The sequence below is a fragment of the Saccopteryx leptura genome, chromosome 5, assembly GCF_036850995.1.
Source record: "Saccopteryx leptura isolate mSacLep1 chromosome 5, mSacLep1_pri_phased_curated, whole genome shotgun sequence".
NCBI classification, from domain to species: Eukaryota; Metazoa; Chordata; class Mammalia; order Chiroptera; family Emballonuridae; genus Saccopteryx; species Saccopteryx leptura.
The window spans coordinates 66,117,519-66,144,274 of NC_089507.1; the positions used below are offsets into that span (position 1 = coordinate 66,117,519).

Sequence of the window (26,756 nt, forward strand, 5' to 3'; positions counted from 1 at the left end):
CTCCTAAAAACATTAAGGTTTAGAAATTGTATTGCTGGTTTGCTCTGACAAAAGTGGGTGCTAGCAAAGGACTACAAAACTATGTGTGTATTAATTTTTTACATAATGCCCTGATATTAGAAATGACAACATTTCAGTTACAGCTGTGCCCAAATACGGCCTTATAAGAGAACTGAATACTTTGAGAACAGGATACTTTAAGGAGCTATCGTGACAAACCTTTAGTAACTTTATATTATTAGCAGGTCTGCAACCTACATTCTAAGTAGCATGAGGACAGAGAATCAATGAGTACAAGTAAATGAAGCCAGAGCTTTGGCAGAAAAAAGAAAAAGAAGAATTGGAACAATGCAAGTTGCCTCGCATTACATGACCTGAACTACTCATTTAAAAATCCATGTTCCAAGTCGCCTGTATAAATCTTAGTTTTGAAATAAAGTTTTTAATAAAATATACTAAAACTACTATACTGGGCAAGCAGTTGGACTTCTTGACCTTTAGATTCTAAATCCTATTAACCAAATACCCAAGAAGAAACCCAGCGTGTTCTTCAATGGATGATTCTAGGTAGTGATGTGAGTTTCTAACTGGGTATAGGAATTACACTAGATTTATTTAGAACACTCTTCATTATAGAGGCAGCCAAAAGCTAGAGTGAAAAAAGATGAACTACATCCCCTAGTAACCCCTCTGTCCAGGGATTAATTAAGCATGGGGTGCACAGATTCTTGGGGAGGGAGAGAATCTTAAAATATGCTTTTCCTGATTATCTTTTTAAAAAGTTAGAATCTTTTTTTAAAAAATTTAAATGACATTAAATGTAGACATGAAAATCCTATGCTTATCAACAAAAGATACAAATTTCTTTCAGAATCACTGAATGCTAATCTAAAACTCAGGAATTCTCTAGAGCAGGCGTCCCCAAACTACGGCCCGCGGGCCGCAATGAGGCCCCCTGAGGCCATTTATCCGCCCCCACTGCACTTCCGGAAGGGGCACCTCTTTCATTGGTGGTCAGTGAGAGGACCACTGTATTTGGCAGCCCTCCAAAGGTCTGAGGGACAGTGAACTGGCCCCCTGTGTAAAAAGTTTGGAGACCCCTGCAGAGCTTCCCTGTCCACTACAGTGGCCACACAGCCCGTAAATATGGCCAGTCTGAACTGAGATGTGCTATTAAGTAGAAACACACATTGCATTTCAGAGACAAAGTGCAAAAAAAAAAAAAAAAAAAAAACCCAAACAAAAACCCCCAATACCTCATAAACAACGTATTTATAATTGATTATACTTGGCATGGTAGTACTAGGAGACTGGATGAAATTATTTGTGACATCCCTCTTCAATTCCCAAAGCTGTGATTCCATGCCAGAAGTCAATTTCTAGAGGAAACCACTATTCATTTTGTAGGCAAAGGATTATTTTTGGACAATGAAGAGCTCAATTATGATTTAGAAATGCTATGAGGAATTTCAGAATTAAATTCAGTAGATATTATACTCCTGTGTTTTCTCTTCTTAAACTTGCAGCGACTTTACTGGCAAAGACTCTATTTTCCCATATGTAAACATGATTATTATCAGCTTAGAAAAAATTTTTTACAGTCTTGTGAAAAATCCTGAATGAAGGTTTGGGGAAGGGTTACTTGTCTGTATAGAAAGGAACTTAAGGGCAAATGTTTGTTTTAAACCCATGGGGTCGGTGATGAAGATCCCGACATAAACGGAAAGGTCTACATGTTCAGCCTGTTTGTTAGCAGCTCTTTACATTTCTTCAGAGAATGTTGCTTAGTGCCAACGTTCATTTTATTTACTTCACACTAACTCACACAGTGCTTATTTTGTGCCAGGCAATATGCTAAGCACTCTCCTAATTTTAACTAACTTCATCCTCCTAACAGCTTTTGAGGTGAAGCTCTCATTGTCTCCGTTCCAGACATCAGCAAAGAGAAACGTAAAGAAGGAGGTCTGATGAGCTGCGCTAAGTCAGCCCGCCGCAGCGCAATGGGGCAGGCTTTGGGCGCGGGCCACCTGGCCCCGAGGCTGAGACCCAAACCACTTCACCAGATGTCCCCCTGCTTCACCACAGCATCCTTTCGTTCCACTGCCACCACCCTGACATCAATTTAATACTGAATATTGAATTTTCAAAATCAGGTATTTTAGATAACTGACCTAATAAGGAAAAATGCTTACAAAAAAGAAAAAAACTTCAAAGAGCCATTACAAACATTTAATTCTGCATACTCACCGCCACGTTCATCTCTTGTTCTGTTTCTGGCACATAAGGGTAATGGGTATAAAACATGTCATTTCGCACCATTTTCTTCCTCATCCTGCAGGGCCCCTCTGTCATCTCCAGCATCCACTTGTCGAGATGGGAGCCGATGGGGGGGCCCCACAGCCCGCGCTCCCGCAGCAGCTCGTACTCGATCTGGCACCACTCTTCTGTCACGTACTTCAGGGCATTCTGTTGGCGCTGTGGAGGAGTCCCGGTTAGTTTTTGAGCAAAAGCAGAGTTACAGCTAAAGCCTACAAATACCTTAAAACCAAGTTAATACAGGTATCTGGAAATAAAACCAAACCTTATCATCTCAGTAAATACAGTGTGTCCGTAAAGTCATGGTGCACTTTTGACCGGTCACAGGAAAGCAACAAAAGACGATAGGAATGTGAAATCTGCACCAAATAAAAGGAAAACTCTCCCAGTTTCATACCTATTCAGTGCAGTTCGATGTGGGCTCACACACAGATTTTTTAGGGCTCCTTAAGTAGCTATCCTGTATAGCCTCTACAGACTCGTCACTGACTGATGGCCTACCAGAACGGGGCTTCTCCACCAAACTGCTGGTTTCCTTCAACTGCTTATCCCACGGAGTAATGTTATTCCTATGTACATAGTGGTGCTTCATTATAAACGCGCCGATATTCACGTTGCACTTTGCTCACGGATTCGAATTTAGCGAGCCACAGAACACACTGAACTTTCCTCTGTACCGTCCACATCTCGACTGGCATGGCCGTGGGCTGCTCTGCTGTATACATGGTGTTACGTCATCATCTGCGCATGCGCACATGCTGCCACATCATCCTACAGAAACTGGGAGGGTTTTCCTTTTATTTGGTGCAGATTTCACATTTCTATCGTCTTTTGTTGCTTGCCTGTGACCAGTCAAAAGTGCACCATGACTTTACGGACACACTGTATTATAAAATCATACCTGCTTATGGTTAAAGTAAGCAACCCATTTTGTGAGAAGGTGGGGTTTTGTGGTGGTACACAGTGATTATTTTAGCCCCAGATAAATGACAGGTGCATATAGGGCAGGGTGAGAATACCGCTGAGCAAAGAGTTGAAGGAATTGTGTGGCAAGTGCATAGGACAGAAGGTAATATTCCTTATGAAAATACATTGAAATAGTCCTGTGTGAATTAATAAACATGGCAATTTAAGGAAGAACCCTCTTATACCCTAAAATTGTAAGAGTGCTACCAGAACAAATGGGGGAAAATCTAGGAAATAAGGCAAAAATAATATTGCCAACACACTCGATTACTGGTAACTTTTGTAACATTTCCAAAGATTTTAGGTAAAGAATATAAACATGCAGATCTGATAGGGAACTTCCCATTCACATAAAAAGTTTTAACAGTAGACAGTTATAACAAACTTATTTAGTGATTCATTAAACATACATATATAACCTAAGTCTAAGAATAAAGATCTCTATACAACCAACAATAAGGCTTACAGAACAAATTAATCATAAAGTTAAATGATATCATAGTAGTACTTATATATTCTGGGGAGGGGGGGTAAAATTCCCTAAGTAATCTAGTGTTATAACCATAAAAAATGAGCAGTTTATCATTCAGAAATCTTTAATAGATCCCAAACAGTTGTTTTGGAAGTAAAATATTTAAATAAGTTGTAAAGTAATAATTAATTCACCAAGAAGCTTTTATTAAATTTATTTTTTATTGACATAATTGCCAACTATCTGTAATTAAAGAAGCTTTACTTTTAGGTTTTGTTTTTAGAATTTTAAGGGACCTCTTAGAAACTTTATATATTCACAATCTCCTTGATAAGTCTGAAAGAAAAAGATCCGTTTTATAGTTTAATTTTTTTAGGAACAAAGACTGTTGTATGTCACTATTGAATGTCAGTAGCATTCAGGTGTTGACTTCAAATTGACTCATTTTGAAAAAATGCAGTTTGCCTATAGGAAATTCAAAATCTCTATCTTAAAACCAATAGCCAAAGTAGCTATTGTCAGGAATAATCAAAATTATATAAAAATGAATATAGTTGAGTAACTTCTCCTTAAAATGGGCAAGAAGTTTCAGGAGAAATAGAGTCCTTTCCCACTCAAGAAATGCAAATCAAACCATTCTTGTGAGTATGAATTCTTACCTCCTGATATTCCTTATATTGTGTGTCTACTAAGTCACGCACAACAGCGATATGTGTAAACATCCACTGAGAAATCTCCTAATAATAGATGGAAAAAGAAGTTTAATATTTCATGTATTTCCTGGAAAAAAATGAGTTAACTAGCCTTGAAATTAATACTGAACAATTAGTTGAAATTCTATTAAAGGCACCACTACAAATAAACATAAAAAAACGCTGAAAAATTACACATTAATGGAGAATTGTGTGCTGAATACAAAAACTCTTCCCCTGCCCCTACCCCCCACCCCAATGACCCTTCAAAGAAGGACTAACAGCCTAGCCTGCGGGAATGCCATAGCACCTTCGAGGATCACCCCAGCTGCAGAGAGCTGCTGGGGCACCCCACATCCAAGGACTGGTTGCTTTGGGGTAAGCAGGCTCAGCCATTTCAGCTCAGCATAGGTCAACTCTGACAGGCTATTATGGCCCCTAAAGCTCTACTTAGGCTGGCTGAGGCTGGTGCTGAACCTTCACTGTAGGCTGCCATTTCCCTGTAACCAATCCTGCTTCCCTTCTCCACAGCTGCTGACAACAAGGGCACGCCTGATAAACATCCTGCACATTGAACTCCAGATCAGCGTGTGCTTCCTGCAAACCTAACTGACACAGGGAATGACAGATACACGCTGTTTTTCTCAGGCCCTTTCCACTGAGATTCTGGGATGGTAAAGGAAATGTGATGAGGAAGAAATTAATACTAGAAGCGGATGAGTTTAAAAAAAATCAGTTACAGGTAAAAACAATATGATTACTTTTTTTAAAAAATAGCCATTTTCTGCTATTGCTTTATAATTTATGTAATTATCAATAACAAAATAAATGTAAGTTTATAAAAATTATCCAATCTGATCATATATCAATATCTGAATCTCATCTTATTTCCAGTTATGAAATGGATATAAATACACAACACTCCTAATGCGATTTTATCATAAAATGGGAGTTTCCATAATCAGTTATTTCTTTCTTCTAAAGCAAAAATACAAAAAGTTCCATAATGCATGTCCATGTTAAGTGTGCTTATATAGAACTCTGCAACCAAACCTCAAAATGCACATTTCTGATAATATCATGAATGACAGTAAACCACATACCTGGGTGGAAAGACTGTGTTTACTGAGACCACTTTCCTTTCGATTCCTTCTGGACCCTGTTAACTTGGAAAGACCGAAGCCACTGCTGACGCGGGACAACTTGGACTGCGAGGTGGGGATTAAAGCTTCTCCTCGACTTATGCATTTCTTTTCATGGGCTACAAAATGTAAATTAGATCACTTTACAATTTCACCATGTATTTATTTGTCTTACTTTTAATATCTGCATCATAGTGACAAGCCACAATTCTGTAGTTACCAAAAGCAGCTTACACTACAGACACAGATATGCTTTTAGGTATTAAACATTTACTTATTGGTGATCTTGGATAAGGGTAGCTGCTTGACAATTAGTATACCAGTTGAATTTACATTTGGTAGAAACTTCACAACTCTGCTGTAATATGCAAATTTAATGAAATCAGTTTCTGTGTTAATAACAATTTACAACTCCTACCTAAAATCTTTGGTGCTGGTTATACTTTGGAATTTAGAATGTCTTGAATTTTAAAAAGGTGGTATGATACAGATCCTAAGTATTATATAACACTACCATAGAATCTATGGTGATAAACCGTAATTTAACACATTATTTATGTGCAAAATGTATAAATAGTCATAGCAAGTGGAATAAAATATAGGTTAGGTTTTGCTACCAAGTGAATTTTGGGACCGATTTCATGAAAAAACAAACTTGGGTTTTCAGAACTTTTTGAACTTCAGAATTAGGGAATTATGGACATGAACAGCCAAGATGGTGACCATACTAAAGCTGTGAGCTATATATTATTTTCCAAAATCACTGATACCTGATGTACAAAACATCTTAGATTTTTTTTTTTAATCTAGGAAGAAAAGCCAAACCTTGGCATAATCATCCTAGAATGGGTTATTCTCTACTGATTTTTATTTCTACTGCTGTCATAATATTCTTTCAGGAAAGTTTTAATTACATATCTAAAGTGCACTTATATATAATAGCCATGTGTAAATTTCTTGGTTACACAATCTCTGGAAACTTTCTTACCCAAATGGTTCTGCCAGCACTTCAAACCAGCTTCTTCAATGAGCGGCCTTGCTACAGTGATGTCCACGTGGCCCCTATCATTCACAGGTAGAGTGACTTTGAAAAGTTCCTCCAAGGCTTGTTTCTTACTATGTATCAATTCAGTCCAAACTCTATTGACAGCTTTTATAAGAAGCTGACGCCCTATGAAAAAAAAAAAGCAACTGATCAAAACCACAATATAAAGTTAGTATTTTTCTTCACAAATTACATCCAAGAATTTCAACTATAGTTGTCCAAAAAATAAATATTAAAAAAAGCTTCATAGCCTATCCACATCAGTAAAAAGGATGATTCTGGTAACCAAAATATGTACTTGGCTACTTGGAAAAGTTAAAAAACCTATGTTCATGCAAAACACTTTTGTAAATTTTTATTTATAAAACTGGAAATCATACTTTTCTATATTCATGAAATAGCTACCTTCTTCTATATAAAAAAGAACATCGCCCTAATTTAAAATTTTTAGATATCAATATTTAAGGTAAACTCAAAATTAAGTTGTTCTCAAATATTTTGCAAACAGAAAAAAATAAATACATATATTTAAATTTTTTCTATTAAATTCCCTCTAGTCTTGGATTCCTCACTCATTTCTGTGACTCCTGCTCTGGACCAATTTATCTTTAGCAAGCATCAGAATCATCTAGAGGTCTGCCACTGCTGGTCAGAGTTTCTGACTCAGCAGATCTGAGTGTGGACAGAATCTGGTTTTCTAGCAAGTTCCCAAATGATGCTGATGTTGCTAGTCTGAGATCCCTGCTTTGAAAACCAATGTTCTTAACTGTTGGTTCCTTGAGGTTCAGAATAGTGGAGGGGGTGAAACAATCACCAAGCCCTCAGTGTCTGGGGTTTAAGAACTTTTGGTGAAAAGAGAGAGAATAAGTTAATGCTTAAATGATTGAAAGAATCAGTGATGAACTTCCGAAGGATAAAATAATATGCAAAACTACCACACCATATTGTTTGGGAGACAAATACTACTGCAGTCATCTAATCTTTTTTACTAAACAATGTGGAATGCCTGAGCAGGCAGTGGCACAGTGGACAGAGTGTTGACCTGGGACCCAGGTTCAAAACCCTGAGGGTGCTGGCTTGACCATAGTCTCATCCGGCCTGAGTGCAGGCTCACCAGCTTGAGTGTGGGGTCGCTGGCTTGACCCCAAAGGGTGCTGACTTAAAGCCCTAAGGTGTTGGCTTGAGCAAGGAGTCACTGGTTCAGCTAAAACCCCCCTCCCACGCCCCCGCTCCTGGGTCAAGTACATATGCTAAGGCAATCAATGAACAACTAAGGTGCCACAAGTTGATGCTTCTCATCTCTCCCTTCCTGTCTGTCTGTCCCTGTCTAACCACCTCTACTTAAAAAGCAAAGAAACGAAAAACAAAGACAATGTGGAAATAAAGACTCAATCCATCCAAAGACTTTCATGGATATTACTTACAAAATCAGTGGAAAAACTCAAATAAAAATAGAATAAAAAAAGGATAATGGTAGTACAGACACCTGTCTCAGCCAATATTAACCTCTAACGTGATATGCTTAACTCTACCAATAGGCAGCTCTCTCTTAAGTAAGTGCCAAGTTAGTATTTGCACTATTAAATGTGCAAATATAAATATCATTAAGTCTCCAAATGTTACTATAAAACGTAGAGGTCTAGCAATAGTGCTTAGTGGTTTCCCCATCTTGGCATAAGGACATGCATGGCCACCATGCTGGTGGGCATAACAGTGTATGTATAAGTACTCACTCTACAGCGAAACTGGCTGTCAATGTTGTCAATTAGTGAGAAGGAAAGGGAAAACAATTGAGGTACACACCTTCACTAATATCTTGGCTATAACCACCATCTGGTTCAATGTCAGAGGGAATCATAATATGCCATGTAGTCATGCGGGCTTCTGCTTCCAGTCCAAATCCATCCACGTTACTGAAAAATTAAAGTCAGTTTAAACTATATGAAGGAAATGATTATAGCTAAAAAAAATATCTTCTAATAAATATTTTCTGTACACACAAGTAAATGCTGGCTCTATTACAAAGTTCCACAACTGACAGATATACATTCAGCAGATGCACAAAATGGAATGTCTAGTTTATAACGAAAATGGCATTTTTAAGGGGTGATCTCACAAATCCACTTGACTAGATGTAAACTCAACTATAGCATCAAGATGAACATCTTAATATATAAGATGCTTTTTCATTAATATTTTTATCTAAAAATAACAAAAAGCTCATTTAAGATCATTCCCCTCATATGTCTGTGTGCCCTGCCCCTCTAGTCTCTGTCTCACTACTCCTTGCTCCAGTAGCAGTGAAACTAAGGTCAATTACGCTTTCCTCCCTCTGGGCAATCACACAGATGGCTCTTTCTTCCTATATCACTCTTCCCTGACTTCTTTGGAAGGTTAACAGCCTCCTCAACCAGCTTTAAAATGCAACTCAGCTGGTGTTTCTTCCAGGTTAGGGGCACCTGTTACATGCTCACAAAGCACTCAGCACACCTGACTGGTCTTGCTTAGTTCTATGTCCTCCCTCCTATATGCCTGCCCCATGACTGCCACTGGGTCTCTCCTGCTCATGTCCTAGTCTCTAATTCAATGCTGGACCCCAGCAGCACTAAAGAAGTATCTGTCAAAGTAATCAGTGGAAAAACACTAATTCACCCATTTAGCATACACCATTGCATTTATTCATTGCATATTTTTTATTCTTCTTAACTTCAATAGTGTATATTATTTATTTTAAAAGCAAACTTTATTTTAAAAATTATACATATGACATAGTGTAATTAATAAAAAAATTTAAAGATACAGAAAAATTAAAGAAGGAAGGGGGTTGGGGCTGGGTGAAAATGGCAAAGGGATTAAGAAAAAAATGCTCATAGAAAACTGTAGTGATTACCGAAGGGAAAGGGGTTAGGAGATGAAAGGGGATAAATGGTGGTGGAAACAACCTGACTGGGGTGGGGAGCTCACAGCGCAGGGTACACATGATGGGCTGTGAAATGGTACACCTGAAACCCATGTAATGTTACTAACCCGTGTCACCACAATAAAGTCAATGTAAAAAGAAAATTAAAAAAAAAATACTAATTTCATTGCAAAAATGCAACACTTGTCTTTTAGCTTTTGCATGAATAAAAAACTGAAATTAAAAGAAAATGTTACAATAAAAGAAATCAAAAAGTTCTGGTGAAATAACATTAATGACAAATTCAAGGTGGCAACCTGAACCTAAAGGAGTTACCTTCCAACATGGAGATTAATAAGGCAGTGAGCCAGGCAGCTAATGAATTCTTGGTCATGGTTCCCCGGTCCCAGGATCAAGTTCCTGTTCACAGTCAGGACCCTGAGTGAATCAAGGAGAGCGACTTGCTGTGGAACAGTTTTGTGTGCCCGTGAGAACTGGTACAAGATGGTCCTATTGAGGCAGTGATAGACCGTGTCCAGTGACAACCCTTGCGATCTTCTCTTTGACTAAAGATATGAAAGATACTTAATTCAGTAAAATAGACAAAAATAAAAGGACTGCTTACCATTCACACGTGAACATTTGTTAAGTTTATTATGTATCAGATGGCATGCTACATACTGGGTGCTAAGATAAAAAAAACAGAAAGCTCTTGCTATTATAGGGTTCAGAATCCAAGAGACACATCAATATAATTTAATGTAAATATATATCCCCGAGTGAGGAGAGCTGAAAACACTCCTGTGGGGCAGAGCAGCGTCCCCGAGACACGAGGACGTGCCATCTGGATAGTCTCCTACAAGACAAGTCTTGTGAGGGTGAATGATCTCTACTCAAAACTACTGAAAAAAATAATTACCTAAATGTTTAGTAAATATCTTTTGACATTGTTTCATCCCCTCAGTTAAAAACTTTTCTCTTTGCGCTAAATAGGAAGTTAGTTCTTAAAGAATTCTCAGGTGACGTGAAAGAGTCTATGCATTATATGCTAATGAAACACGATAATATATTTCCCACTTCCTATATTATGTGTTGAATGATATTAATCACTCATGCCAAAGCAGGCCAATATTCCTCAGCCAGAGGTACCACTAACACACACTAAGATAACTTCTTCAAAGGAACAAGAACTACAATCTTTGTAAAGATTCAGTTACAAGAAGAGAATATTCCTTTGATATCAACTCTACACGCTGTTAGTCTTTACACACTGATATATCATACTGTAAAAAAAAATCAAATCGTATTAACTTCAATTACTTAAAGTAAAAGGAAACTATTAGCTATCTGGGCAGTAAACAGCAATACCTTTGGGGGACAGTGAGAGCCTACAGCTTGGGAGAACCAGACAACTTTACAAGGGGCATACCAGCACCAGGGTGTGGGTAAGGGGGGAAAGGATTATAGTCTACATTTTTTATTCACTTTTAATAAACTGAGTTTTATGTTAAAGCTGACTTTCATTATTTTTACACTTATTTCCAATAATTCTGACACCTTAGGCAAAGTTTTTCAATCAAAAAACCTGTAGTCTACAAGTAATAGTGACAATGAATTACCTGTGCTATTAGTTGAATTATAAAATCTATCAGAAGTTTAGATTCTTTGTTGAACATGCCTTGCCAAAGCTTGTCCACCACACGTTGTGTGAAATAAAACACATTGTTCACCAATACCTGGTAGCTTCCTCCACTGGTAATAGGTAGAGATGCATCTTCCCCTAAAGTCCAGCAGGAAAAAGATGTCTAAGAAAATAGTTATCTACCAGCATAAGACCAGCCCCTCAAACAAATCAGGCTACGGCAAAATGAATACATCAACTACAATGAGAAATAAGATCAATGGCTCTTAAATACTATTTTAAGAAAATGATGTTCATGGCTAGAAATCCTGATACATGTTGGAAGAAGTAAATTCTGCAGGATAAATGTGTTAAAGAGACTGTTAAGTCTTTTAATGCCTTAAGACAGTCTGTGATAAGCAGTTCTTTAACTTCAAACTATCATTGACAGATAATCTATTTTAGAGTAAAGTTGTCAATTTATTGGCTAAACTGATCTTGTAAACTAATAAGGGGTAAAACAAACTGCTCAAAAAAACTCGACACTGGAATAAATCTTTAATAGCGATGAAAGAATATAGGTGGAAGAGAGGTTCAGAAGAATTGTGAAAATAAGGTACAATAGTGTGGTAGTGCCAAGCACTGCCATTCACCCCCCCCATGATTGCCATAAGCACGATCCTCTTGTAAAAGCTACCCCAGTGGTGCAGCGTGCTGGCTGTGCACATGCTGCTTTAAGATGAATTCTCCCAGCTCTCTCTCCTCACCAGAATGCCCCCTTTTGCCTGTCCTTTCTAGAAATTCTAGAGCCTTTGCTGATTGTGATTATTCCCACCTAAGTCTAATTACTACATTATGCAAAACTCTTCATTTTGTCTTGATGTAATAACTAGTATTGCACGTAATAAAAACAAATACCAAACTTAGACTATATACCATGCTTTGAGAATTGCATGTTAAGTCTATATTAAAGATCTCCTGGAAAATTAAAAGATTATAATATAATAACATGGAGGTTCTATGATTAATATTACTACCAGGAACTCAAATAGCAAATACACTAAATCATTATTTTTTATTCTCTTTTAAATTTGATCATTGTTTTATAAATTAATGTTAGCTCCACTGTGAATGTACAAATACTGTATTTTTATTGTAACTACTATAGATAAAGACATGTAAGAAAAACATTTTAATGTGTTTTAAATTTATGTCCTGAAAGTCATCCTAAAGAAAAACATACATACCTATGACTCAACAATTCTACTCATAGGTATATACTCAACAGATATGTATAAATATTGCACATACATGATGAGGCAAAAGTAAATTTACAGTTGTTCATATAGAAAATAATACAATAATTAGTAATAATACAAAAACAAATTCTTACAACTGTAAACCTAGTTTTGCTCCATCCAGTATACTAGTTATTACAACTATGAACAAGAATGTTTATAGCAGCTTTTGTTTAAATTGTCTCAAACTGGACACTACCAAATGTCCATCAATAGTAAAATGGATAAATGTAGATATTCGTATGATGGAGTACCAAATACTGATGAACTACGGCTACATGCAACATGAATAAATCTCACAGATACAATGTTGAGTGTAAGAAGCTAGACTAAAGAGAATACATATTGTATGATCCCATTTATATCAAGTTCAGAAGCAGGCAAAATGGGCTTGCCTCATCAAGTACACATGACAAGCAACAATCAAGCAATGAGCAACCAAACTGAAGCAACTATGAGTTCATACTTCTGGTTCTCCACCCCCTGTAAAATCAATGAATAAAATCTTTAATAAAATAAAAATAAAAACAGAAGGTAGGACAATGACTTAGTGAGTTATAAATGGGTCAGCACAGAAGGGGAGTTTCTCGGGGTACTGCTAATGGATTTCTGAAAGGCATAGTGCATACAGGCATATTGTCTGGGTGATGATTCATGGAATTCATTTACACATTTTTATTACAACGAAAAAGTTAATGTATAAAGTATTAGACATTCACAAAAATATAACAGTTCATATAACATGTTTGTAAAACATTTTTCCTTTTCCTTGTCCTCTTCCTGCCACCCAAGATCATTACAGATGAGGGCAAGCACCTTAAGTACTTTCTGTTGTTGATCTTTATCCCAGATTCTAAGGGAAGAGCTGGATGAGCCTTTTCCTCATTATAGAAAAATACCAATGAGAGGGGAAATGCAGAGGAAGGAAGGAAAGAGTGATTGAAGATAGCTTTAAAGTGAAAACAAAACAATTACCCAATAACACATCAGCTGCAAGCAAATGGTCCATCACACTATCCAAAATGTAAGTCTGAAATTCTTTCTGCTGAGTTCTTGTAGATCTCTCAGGGGAAGCCTAGTCCATAAAATGTAGAATTAGAAACAGAACCAACTGAACAAAGGGCTCAACTATAATTACATGAATAAATTATCAAAGGATAAAAAAAATTTACTTATAAATAATATAACACAATGATATATCTTATACTTTGTCTTACATGTCTGACCACAGAATTTAAAAAAATTTTGAAGCAAAGATGAAACATCTTTTAAATCAATTCCTCTAAAAAAAGTATTCAACATTAGAAATATTTAATAAATATCTGATCATCTATTATTATACCTCACTTTCAAGAGATATTGTAGTTTACAATGAGATACAGATAAAACAATGATAGAGCTCACTCTAGATCAGGGGTCCCCAAACTGCGGCCCCCTGAGGCCATTTATCCGGCCCCCACCGCACTTCCAGAAGAGGCACCTCTTTCATTGGTGGTCAGTGAGAGGAGCATACTTCCCATTGAAATACTGGTCAGTTTGTTGATTTAAATTTACTTGTTCTTTATTTTAAATATTGTATTTGTTCCCGTTTTGTTTTTTTACTTTAAAATAAGATATGTACAGTGTGCATAGGGATTTGTTCATAGTTTTTTTTTATAGTCTGGCCCTCCAACGGTCTGAGGGACAGTGAACTGGCCCCCTGTGTAAAAAGTTTGGGGACCCCTGCTCTAGATCATACTCAACTCCAGATGTTTAATGGGGTAAGTAGTAACAAGTAGGTTTTATCAAATCTTAACTAGACAGTTTTGAGATCTGCAAAACAGAGGAACCACAGAACATAGAGAAGTAGCACCATTAGCCAACAATATTTGTTTTTACTTGACTAAAAGATATTCTTTTGTAGTCTTTAAGATTTATGGCTGGCTCAACCATCAATGGGCATTTAATTCTGATTTCCTGTCAATGAAGCTGTTACATGAGTGATCATGACCCAGAATTTACATTTCTGATTGGCTCTAGTGACGAGTTCAAATGTTCTTGCTGAGATTTACAGTAGCCTAACCTTTTAAGGACTTAAGACATCACAAATACATGCATAGTTGTCTGAAAGGTCCTTATTTTATTTTTTAACAAATCACTGGATTACTAATTATATAACTAAACACAGAACTTAGTTTTATGTACCTTATCTCAATCTGCAAAATATATCTTTGACATAGATACTACCATCCCCATTTTAGAGATAAGGTAACTGAGGCTTAGAGAGGTTAAGTCACTTGGTCAAGTCACAAATATCAAGTCACCAGGATGCACACCTCTGGTTCTTTCATGCCAAAATTCATGGTCTCACCTGCTGTACCACACTCTTCTAGCTCTACTAAATATCTCTGTTTTAAAGTTAATAAATACATAAGAGCAATCAGCTAAATCTCATCATTCCCTTAGCAAAGCCTGGCTGGCCCATCAGACAACCAGTGTGAGCTCAGAGCAGAATGAAGGCATGGGAAGCAGCTTATCTGCTCTGGCCTGTGGCCGTCAGACCCGTCTTCCCTGTGAAAATGGTGAAGCCAGTCAACACTACTAGTCTGCAGAGAATCAGAGCCTCCTTTCTGAGGCCTGTGGACACTGTGCAGAACCTTCCTTAGAAGAGGCCACAGAGCCCTGGGGACTGCCCTGTGAGAGCACCATGGCTCTGGAGGAAGGGTCTTTGGTATTCTGTTGTTTCTGTCATGGGCTGAAGCCTTTAAGGAAGAGGGTTTTGAGCTTTCTCATTCTGACTGCAGTGTCCCTCTGGACTGACTCTTCTCAGCTATTGCACAGCGCTCTCTTTGCCCCTTGCCCATTTTCTTCTGGTTTGCTTACTGCCCTGTGGTCATGGGGGACTGGTTTCATTCTGATGTGAGTGGGGATGGAAGACAGCTGGAGGAGAGCAGCAAACTCCTCAGACTACAGAAAAGAGTCGTCTTATGGTATCACAGGCACACACCCCAACTCAGTCCCTCAGTCCTCTTTTCTTCATGTATCATACAAATACTCTGTGATCTGTTCTCATGTACTCTCCTTCCGCTGCCATGGTGGCATTCATGTACAGCAAATCCACCTGACTGTCCATAAGATGCCTGGTGGGGACCCAGGGGACGATGATGAATGGGAACTGGGAGGGGACGAACACCCTGGATAAGCTAACTCAGGCCACCTGAATGTTTGAGTAATGCCAGGTACTGTGTTATAGATCTTAAATGTATTATTTAATTCTCCCAATAGCTCTCAGAGACAGGTTTTATTTTATGCTATTTTAACAATGGACAAACTGTACAAGGTGAAGAGAACTAAGGTTGGCCAAGGTCACACAGCTCTAACCAGTAAACGTTTAATTTCTCAAAATAGTTTCTGCTGGGCAATTTATATATGTTTATCTTTCACAACAATCATGCAGAGAAGACAGTATATGTCATTTCCCAGAGAAGGAATTTAGCTTAGTGAGATTAAAATACTTATACAAATAAACAGGGCCAGAATTCAAACCAGGTATTTCTCACCCTAAAACCTATGCTCTATTATACCACACTGCCTCCCTTTGTATGTGGCCTCGGTGTCATACTCAAGCCAGCCTATATGAATAGGAATCTTTTATTTTTATAGACTGCTGACAAAAATAATTTCACACTATCAAGTAAGTAGATAATCTAATGATGCAATTTCCACAATCAGCAGACTGATGATAGCCTGGCTTGAGTGTATCAGACTGACAATCAGTGGCTGTAAACCCCTTCCTTCAAGGAGGTAATGGTAAATACAGAACAAGATCATTCTCATCCTGAATTTCTTCAGAGAGAAGGACTTCATAGTCATAACTTTCAAAATCATATACTGTAATTTATTTTTTTTTACACCACAGGAAGACACAAAGTAAACACTACTATCACTAAATATTTTTGTATGTGTATCCTGTATGGGTGAATTAGATTTGAATTTCCTCAAGTATTAAATTAACTGTTAAAAGTAAATCTGGGCCCTGGCCGGTTGGCTCAGCGGTAGAGCGTCGGCCTGGCGTGCGGGGGACCAGGGTTCGATTCCCGGCCAGGGCACATAGGAGAAGTGCCCATTTGCTTCTCCACCCCACCCCTCCTTCCTCTCTGTCTCTCTCTTCCCCTCCCGCAGCCAAGGCTCCATTGGAGCAAAGATGGCCCGGGCGCTGGGGATGGCTCCTTGGCCGCTGCCCCAGGTGCTAGAGTGGCTCTGGTTGCAGCAGAGCGCCGCCCCGGAGGGGCAGAGCATTGCCCCCTGGTGGGCAGAGCTTCGCCCCTGGTGGGCGTGCCGGGTGGATCCCGGTCGGGAGCATGCGGGAGTCTGTCTGACTGTCTCTCCCCGTTTCCAGCTTCAGAAAAATACAAAAAAAAAAAAAAAATTGAAAAGAAAAAAAAAAAATAAATTTGTATCTCTCATTAGATACATCATATCTTCCTGTTTGGGAACTGCCAGGGATGTTGTTCTAGTTAAATGATTCAAACACACATAAAGACATACCAAGGCACTGTGTGAATTTTGTGAGAGACAGAAGGACAGATGAAAAGTTGGTCCCTAACTTTATGGAATTTATAATCTGTCTGGGAGTTCCCATCCTGACAGTCATTTTCTCCCTGAAATATAGCTACTACCCGAACTCCCTAGCACAACCAGACAATCCCACTGTGGGGCAAATGACCGTCCACAGTAATGAGGTTACCTCAAGGTTAACACATGTTATATCAAACTTTCCTTACTGAACCTAGAGTCTTTTAGAAAGACAAAATAAAAGACAATTATCATTCATGAATGGTTAGTTAAAGGGCTATTACAGTTTCTCCAAGACTGAAACTGTTATTACTGGATCTATACGTTCACTTCATATCTTCCATATATGAGTATTTTATTTTTTAGCTCAGTTATGCTTTCTCACACACACCTCTTCTGAACTTTATTCTGTTACTTTCATTTTATGTCGAATGCTTCAAATTCTTACCTAATGAACTTTAATGCTGGCCCTCTCTTATTTTAAAAGTTTTCAAGACCAAGTTCTATCAGGTATGCTTTTACATTCTACCACTGATTACTGATGAAATCGACTACTTTTCCAACAATATCAAACACAGTGGTCCTAGTAAGAATGCTTCACATGACTGGTGTCTAAATCACATTAGTGATTGCTTTTAATTGACCATACTGAGACATTTTTCCCATGAATAAGAGAAAATATTTGCTGTGGTTTTAAGGTTTCAAATAAAAAGTTAACTGTGTTAGCCACTAGAGGGAGCAGAGAAGGTGCAGGTTCAGCGGCCATACTGCTGAGAGCATGCAGAAAGTTCCTCAAAGAGAAAGCAATCAGTCTCCTGCACTGATTGAGTCTTCCACAAAACATTTTATTTCCAGAGCCCTGGTACACCAAGACTGTTGGGCCAAAGCCAGCCTATGTGTGTTTCTGTAATAAAGTTTTATTGCAACAGCCATGATCCCTCACTCATGTTCTGTCCGTGGCTGCTTTCTAGCTCCAATGGTATAAATAGTTGTGACAGAAACTAAAATATGCAAAGCTTAAAATATTTACTACATGGCTCTACCAGGAAAAGTTTGTCAATTGCTGGTGGAGGGAAAGGATGATAGAAGGACACAGTTGGAGAAATGAGGAGAAACAAACTGATGGGGTATATATAGCACTCCTGAAATAAATTCCCAAAGCCATGAGAGCTCTGCCTCTATAACCCAGAAGAATTAGAAATCTGAAAGGTATTTGGCATAAAACTTGCTTGATTAGTAATGTTCTAATTATTTTAAAAAATGTAAAGCAGATGTGAATATATTTGTCTTTACCTCCAACAAAAGATCAATCAGTGGAGTCTGCTTGCTCGCAGGGGTAAGACAGAGGTTGTCTATTATTAAGACCCGCATGAAGTCAAAAACAAACTTTTTAGCTGGGTGATTGGTCAGGTATGTCTTGACGCCCACGTTGCAGTATTCAGATTGGCTTCTGTTCATCCCAGTGTCTGCTGCAAAGGCTTTAAATTCTTCCGCTGGAGAGCCTACTTCATCATCAAGATCTGTCACCTAGCAAAATCAAGGGGAAATATATGCTAGTTTAATTCAATCTTATTTGGTATTTTTACTTTCATGTTTTCTAAAAAACAAATTATAGCAGCAACACTGTTTTCCTTCAACATTTACCTTCGATTAAGCTATTCGATACACTACTTCACTTTGCTTTACTTAATCCCTTGTCTCAAGGTAGTAACCAGATACTGTGTGTCATTGTATGTCACCTCTACTCAACACATGCTCTTTCTAATATTAAAGTACTGGCTGCCCAATCACTATATATCTGTTTTATGCTCAATTTTATCTCTATTGTGGATAACTGCACTAAAAATAAATGCAATAAAATGCCAATACCTATATCTGCGTATTTGACATATATCTACTGAAAAGTCAAATGCCACAGCATTTCAGATAGACTGGCATAATGGTAGCACCTAAGGGCTGGCCTATGTTTGCAGGTTAAAAAAAACAAACCCAAATAAATAAGGCAAAACAAAACTAGTGCAAATTCTGAGGCAACAGAAAAAGAAAAAAGGACCAGAAGACAGAGTACAAGAGGCTGACAAGGAAAAAACACTGAGGTGTTACTGAAGGTCTATTTTTACTAAAGATGAGGATTTGACAATTTTAAACAAGTCATGGTGAAAAGATCATGTGCTCTACTTGTGTTTACCCTAAAAATCTCTACAATTTTAGAATGAATATTCATGAAAAACTTAGTTTACTCCAGGCTCTGGAGTCACAGGTGAAAATAAGGGGAAACATGAAATTCAGAAATGAAGGATTACTGTCTTTTGGGCTTAAAGGACAAAAAAAGTATCCATACTATATATGACTATAGTCTAATAATTTTCTATTAAATAGTAGAAACTATGAAAAATAAAAGTTGAATAAGAAAAGCTGAACAAAAAGGACAAACATACTTCACATTTTAAAAAGACAACCAACCCTAAATTAATTTGTAAAGAATATGCTGTACAGAGATGTGCTGTAGGATTGAGCACCTGAAATTTGTATAATTATGTTATCCAGTGTCACCCAAATGAATTCAATTAAAAAAAAAGGCTAAATACAAAAAATGTCTAATTTCTTAGATAAAAAGTAGAGATAAATTTGGTTTGACTAGAGGTCCATAACCTGGAAAGAACATTTCACAACTACAGAGTTATCATTCACATAAAATAAGAAATGGATCCACAACTACTTGAGGAGGGAAGTTACTAATAAGAAACTTACAGCCCTGGCCGGTTAGCTCAGTGGTAGAGTGTCGGTCTGGCGTGCAGGAGTCCCGGGTTCGATTCCCGGACAGGGCACACAGGAGAAGCGCCCATCTGCTTCTCCACCCCTCCCCCTCTCCTTCCTCTCTGTCTCTTTCTTCCCCTCCTGCAGCCAAGGCTCCAATGGAGCAAAGTTTGCCCGGATGCTAAGGATGGCACTGTGGCCTCTGCATCAGGCGCTAGAATGGCTCTGATTGTGACAGAGTGATGCCCCAAGATGGGCAGAGCATCGCCCCCTGGTAGGCGTGCCAGGTAGATCCCGGTTGGGCGCATGCAGGAGTCTGACTGCCTCCCTGTTTCCAACTTCGGGAAAAAAAAAAAAAAAGAAACTTACAAAAATACGGCAAATGAGAACAGGAAGTTGAGGTCACTGTTGTTTTAGGAGAAAGCAGAAGGGGGGGGGGGGCTAGACACCAGATAATGATGGGAGGTAAAGTAAAAAAGTTCAGAAACTGGAACTTGGTGAGAAGCTTAAAAGATGGGCAGGAGAAAAATAAAATCTGCCAACCACTGGAACAGACTAATTTGTTTGACATTTTCCTCCCCCTTTCCTACCATCTCTGAGTAAGGGCGAATGTTGAAGGGGAAGACCGTGGCTGCTAATGCACACAGGAAGTCAGGACTCATCCACATGGAGGCCAGGTCTGGAACGTTGTGATATAAGTATCTAAAGAACTGCATCAGGGTCACAGGATATTCTCGAAGCCAAGATCCCTCTTCTTCTGATTGCCAAGGCTGTCACAGGAACAAGAAAAAAAATAGTATGTTAGGAAAACTAACACTGCTAAAAATTACTTTTAAAAAATGCAATACTCACTACTCTAAAACGGGATATTCTTGATATCCAGAACTCTTTTATAAACCACACATGAAACCAAAAAGGAAATAAGTTAAAACAAAAACAATACCCCCTAGAAATTGACAGGATGTTTTTTTATTTTATTTTTCTGAAGTGAGAGAAGCAGGGAGGCAGAGAGACAGACACCCAAATGCACAGATCGGGATCCACCAGGCAAGCCCATCAGGGGGCATTGCTCTGCAGCAACCGGAGCCATTCTAGCGACTGAGGTGGAGGCCATGGAGCCGTCCTCAGTGCCCGGGCCAACTTTGCTCCAATGGAGCCTTGGCTGCAGAGGGGAAGAGAAAGAAAGAGAGAGAAAGGAGAGGGTATAGGAGCAGATGGGCGCTTCTCCTATGTGCCCTGGCTGGAAATCAAACCAGGGACTTCTACACGCCAGGCTGATGCTCTACTACCGAGCCAGCTGGCCAGGGCAGGATGTTTGTCTCTTCACTGTAGTCCTCATAGCTCAGCATCTGGAATCAGTGGTCTTGATTATTCATCATATCAACATGAAGATAGCTGGTGCTAATAGTGCTGAATGACCAACAAAGTTGCCCCACCCTCCATCATGCCAGAGTTGGGGGTAAGATAAAAGATGGGGAAGTTAAGTTACTTCTCCTTTCTGAGCCTCTCAATGTCATATGTAAAGTGACAAGAACAATGTTTTTAACTATTACACAATTCTGATACTGTGATTTATAATAAGAAATATATATATTTGGTCTTCATCCCATTCTTTGTCACAGAGCTCCTAAAACCCTTGGAATATCCAAAGGATTAACAGTCACAAAATTGTCTTTTGTTAATCATAACAGGTCCTTTCAACCACAGCTGAGTTTATGTTAAGGAGGTGACCTTTGGAAAGGCCCTATGGATGGAGGTTTGCCAGGAGAACCAACCACATGATTAAAGGGTGGAACTTTCAGTCCTAAAGCTCCCCACTCATCAACTTCCAGGGACGGGAGAGGGGCTGAGATTGAGTTCAATCAACAATGGTCAATGACTTAATCAACAAGCCTCCATGCAAACCCAAAAGTGTGGGTTCAGATAGCTTCTGGGCTGGTGAACACGGAAGTGCTGGGACAGAGGCAGGACAAAGTCAGCATGGAGTTCCATGTCCCTCCCCATATACGTTGCTCCAGGCATCTCTTCCTCCTGGCTGTTCCTGAGTTATGTCTTTTTATAATAAACTGGGAATGTAAGTAAAATGTTTTCCTAGGTCATGGGAACCTCCAGTTTATAGCTGGTAGGTCAGAAGCACAGATAACAACTTGGACTTGTGATGGGTGTCTGAAGTATAGCGGCCATCTTGTGGGACCGAGTGCTTACTGTAGGGCCTAATGCTATCTCCAGGTAGACAATGTCAGAACTGAACTGAATTGTGGGACAGCCAGCTAGTACGGTCACCATTCCTCACCTCCCGCCACATACCTGGTGATTAGAGTGTCAGAAGAGAAATAATGTTAAAGCAGAATATTCAGTGCAGAGGAGTCATAAAGAAGTGTGGTTTTTCTTAATAGCACTATAACAACAAAGACAATACTTGAATGATGCCTATCTTCTGATACTTCCCCAGAGAGTGCTTTTAAAATGTAGATGTTTATATTTATATTTGTTTATGAATAGGAACCAACAAAAATCCCAAAGCATTCTAAATTAATACATGTAATGGTAATGTTATTTTCTAAAATGACATAAAAATAGTTTTGACTAAAATTAGATTTATCATATACTTGCAATCCAAAGATTCTACTGTAGTTAATAATTCATCTTACAATGTGATCCTAAATTATGTAAACTATTATTCTTTAAATTCTTCCCATATAAGTTAAAAATAATTAGAATAGAAAAAACAAATATAAACTAAAGCTGTACTAATTTTAACCTATAAGTAAAAGTAAATTTAAAAATTCAAATATTATAACACATACTACAATATAGTCATTATAGTAATTGCATACATGTACATGTTATAACATATATTTTAACATTAATCATATCAGTTAACATTTATGAAGCACTTATTATACCAGAAACATTCTTTTTTGAGAGAGAGAGAGAGAGGGTGAGAAGCATCAACCCACAGTTGCTTTCACTTTAGCTGTATACTGATTGTTTCTCATAGGTGCCTTGACTGAGGCATGCCAGTGTCCCCTTGTTCAAGCCAGGGACCACTCAGAACCAGAGATATTAAGATTTCAAATCGGCAACCTCAGTGGTCTGGGTCAATGTTTTACCCACTGTGCCAGCATTGATCAGGTTGCCAAGTACACTTATAAGTGTTTTGTGTATATACTAATTCATGCCCCTACAACAACCCTAAGAGATCTCTATTATCACCAGCATTTTATTTATTTATTTATATTTTATTTTAAACAGAGAGAGTCAAAGAGAAGGACAGACAGGGACAGACAGACAGGAACGGAGAGATGAGAAGCATCAATCATTAGTTTTTCATTGCGCTTTGCGACCTTAGTTGTTAACTGATTGCTTTCTCATATGTGCCTTGACCGTGGGCCTTCAGCAGACCGAGTAACCCCTTGCTCAAGCCAGTGACCTTGGGTCCAAGCTGATGAGCTTTTGCTCAAACCAGATGAGCCCGTGCTCAAGCTGGTGACCTCGGGTTCTCGAACCTGGGTCCTTCCGCATCCCAGTCTGATGCTCTATCCACTGTGCTACCGCCTGGTCAGGCTATCACCAGCATTTTATACACGGGGAAACTGAGGCATGTAGAGGTTTGTATGTCTTAAGTACCAGACATGGGATCTGAACCCACTGTCAGGGCAGCGGGTCAGATCCACTCCTGCAGAGCCCCTGCAGTACAGGAGGACCACGTGGGGAACGCCCTTGCGCTGCATTTGCACCAGGGCACCGGTGAGGGCCAGGATGCACAGGAACAGCAGCGGTGACAGCACCAGCCACCAAGTTCACTGTCCGAGTCACTTCCTCCACTGCCGCACCACGTGGCTGCCCCTGTCCTCAACTGTCCCTGCCCGAGTTCCCCTCCCTGCGCTCGGCCAGCTGCACGGCCCTTATCACCCTCTCGGAGCTGCAGACGCCATGATCTTAGCAGTGCATGGTTCATTCTTAAATTAGAGATCAGAGAGGCTGAGGTTCTGGAAACCATGCTGTAAATATACAGTTATGTTTCAAAAAGATCCTTCTATTTAAATAAATATCATCAGCAAGAAGAAGCAACAACAGGCAGTAGCTCAGGAGACTCACTGAGTTCAGCATGCTGCGGAGCATGCCCAGTAACAGGAAGGCTGCTTCCGTGCACACGTTATGGATGGAGGAGACCACAGTTCCGCTGGAGGCAGGGACACCGAAGATAAAGGTCCAAATGGAATCTAAATCAAACTGCAGATGAACGTGAACATTAGCCACTGACAATGTTTTCTGATAGAGACCCGTAAGTTAATACTAAAGTTTCTTTAAAACTAGTTTTTTTCCAAAGTGAGCAAAGATGAAGAGATAGAGACCTAGCACCCTTCCTTTCTATAGTTTACAACTCATTTTTACATTTATAAAGAAAAAGTGAAATAAGTATCTTCCTGTCTTAGGTACTTATGTTAAAAATATGACTTTTAACTTCTTTCTCTAAAGAAAACAAATGAAAATACATGCTAATTAGCCAGGAGATGAAAATTTAGAACTGATGATTTTAAGCAGGATCTTTCAAAGATCTAATTCACTTTCGGATTACATACAGATAAGATCTGACAAAATAAAAATCAGTTTGAGATTTATTCATAGTAGTTTTATATAACATTTTATAACTATGGTGTCATGCTTTTTTGAAAAGTTACATAACCAACCAAACCTTGCTAAGCATGAATCTTTATCTTGATTTAATGTAACAGTATAGACTAAGTCGTTTCATTTAAAAGGTTTTGTCAATTACTAGAATTGATTTGAATAGCATGTGGTATGCTAATGCACATAGTTGAATTTAAAACTAAATTTCTAAGTCTTTGCAGTACCACAGACATAATCTAAATATAGTTTTTCAATTAGAAATCACACAAAGCCTTACTGTTTTCCTAATGTGTATGTTTTTACCATTAAGAAATCAAAAGCATTTTTCTAATCAGGCTTCCTCTAAGAATCCTGTTATGCCTAACTGATTAACTTTATGGTATACATACCACTCCCTTCATTTTTAATTCTACAGAAATAAAGTTGTGTTTCCAGATAAAAATCACATAATTCAAAAGAATTCTTTAGATCACCATTAAAATATCATCCAAAGTCTTTATACATACAGAGTAACCATAAAGAAAAAAAGACCAAATAGGGATCAAGAATTACTTTCTGGGAAAAATTTCTATAGTACTTTCACACATTTTTGTCCCAAATCAAATACTGAATGTGACAAAGAGATGGAACCAGTGGCTTTACTGTGGTTGACCCATTACTCAATTGCCCTATGGTGATTTGGGGCACATATAATTACGCTTATACCTTACTAGGTAATTCCTACCTGGCAACCCTGCTTACATCGGCTGCTGATGACAGGCACACTGACCTGCAGATTCTCAGGCAGCTCACTAACTGGCTGCTGCAGAAACAATGCCATGAGTAGAAAATAGAGGGCAGGGACATTAGTGTGTTTAGGAAGGAATGACTGAAGAACTGGAAAACCAGGAAAATGACAAGCATCCCGGTTAATCTCCCTGACCGTCGATCTGCCACCAGCACTCCTGCCCACATTGAATCCTAAGGGAAGAGCAAACATAACAGTAAGTACAAAATTAATAACTGCTTACCACGCTGCATTAACAAAGAAAGAAGTAATTCAGTATATGTGACATTTCCACCAGAACATTCATATTAATATAGGCAATTAACTGTTCAATTGTTGAATTAATCTTTCAGTCAACTTTAACTTTACTATCTCTGACTTTAGCAAGCCTGCCTATTAGGACAGAGGTCTTGAAACATAGGTGAGATAATCAGATACAAGAGGTATAATGTAAGCTTTGCTCATTGAAAGAATGACCTCAGCCCTGGCCGGTTGGCTCAGCGGTAGAGCGTTGGCCTAGCGTGCGGAGGACCCAGGTTCGATTCCCGGCCAGGGCACACAGGAGAAGCGCCCATTTGCTTCTCCACCCCTCCGCCGCACTTTCCTCTCTGTCTCTCTCTTCCCCTCCCGCAGCCAAGGCTCCATTGGAGCAAAGATGGCCCGGGCGCTGGGCATGGCTCTGTGGCCTCTGCCTCAGGCGCTAGAGTGGCTCTGGTCGCAACATGGCGACGCCCAGGATGGGCAGAGCATCGCCCCCTGGTGGGCAGAGCATCGCCCCTGGTGGGCGTGCCGGGTGGATCCCGGTCGGGTGCATGCGGGAGTCTGTCTGACTGTCTCTCCCTGTTTCCAGCTTCAGAAAAAATGGGAAAAAATAAAAATAAATAAAAAAATAAAGAAAGAAAGAATGACCTCAAAAGAGCTCTATCACTTTCCCAAGAAGAAAGTAAAATTCAAAATCTAGAGGAAAGTTTAGGATGCTACAAAAATGTTACTTAAAAAAATAGGATTGCTATAATATAGTGAACATATTTCATTTGTCATGAAAATCATGATAAACAACTTAACCTTGAATTATCTCCAAGTGTAGAGACAAGACTAAGCAAAACAACCTTTCTTTACGATGTGATCTGTAATTCAGCAGGAAAGTGCCCAGCAGTGGCTGTGGCTTTTTGAATATCCAGAGTCCTTTCTAGAAATACAACTCTACCAGGAGATGGTCAATGCTTATTAATGTAGCTTATAGTATCAGCCTTCCTATCAATCATGTTTCCTCTGCTGTATAGCTGATTTCAGGATACCAAACACTTAGTTCTTCTGCCACCACAAACCCAGCACAGTGCTCAGCACAGAAAAAATGTTGGCCAGAGTTTCATGGGAAAATTTTGTGAACAGCAACCAAGGGATTGAAGGACTGATTTTTACTCTGAAGCAATTTCATTTAAAATGAATATCCAACTTTGCTTTTCTAGAATTAAGTTAAGCACATACCTGCTATTATTTACAATAAAAGAGAAATCTGTTTCTAGGTAGCTTTTTAAATATTTCATGCTGACTGCTCAGTGTGATATGAATTAATCTTCTGAAGTGTGCTTT

General features: G+C 38.8%; 1 protein-coding gene across 7 annotated transcripts in view; it reads right to left on the minus strand.

Annotated features, from left to right (window-relative positions):
• WDFY3 (WD repeat and FYVE domain containing 3) overlaps positions 1-26,756 on the minus strand; it is a 286,019-nt gene that overhangs the window by 53,961 nt on the left and 205,302 nt on the right. For 6 of the 7 annotated variants that reach the window (XM_066385911.1, XM_066385917.1, XM_066385914.1 and 3 more), the window contains 12 exons: positions 25,122-25,357; positions 23,864-23,998; positions 20,353-20,532; positions 18,299-18,532; positions 13,427-13,526; positions 11,152-11,312; positions 9,869-10,098; positions 8,437-8,546; positions 6,577-6,759; positions 5,550-5,707; positions 4,414-4,491; positions 2,248-2,475 (listed from right to left, as the gene is read on the minus strand). In XM_066385911.1, the coding sequence (XP_066242008.1) occupies positions 2,248-2,475; positions 4,414-4,491; positions 5,550-5,707; positions 6,577-6,759; positions 8,437-8,546; positions 9,869-10,098; positions 11,152-11,312; positions 13,427-13,526; positions 18,299-18,532; positions 20,353-20,532; positions 23,864-23,998; positions 25,122-25,357 (2,033 nt within the window). The remainder of the gene's footprint in view (positions 1-2,247; positions 2,476-4,413; positions 4,492-5,549; positions 5,708-6,576; positions 6,760-8,436; positions 8,547-9,868; positions 10,099-11,151; positions 11,313-13,426; positions 13,527-18,298; positions 18,533-20,352; positions 20,533-23,863; positions 23,999-25,121; positions 25,358-26,756) is intronic. The other variant, XM_066385912.1, reaches the window with a different exon arrangement.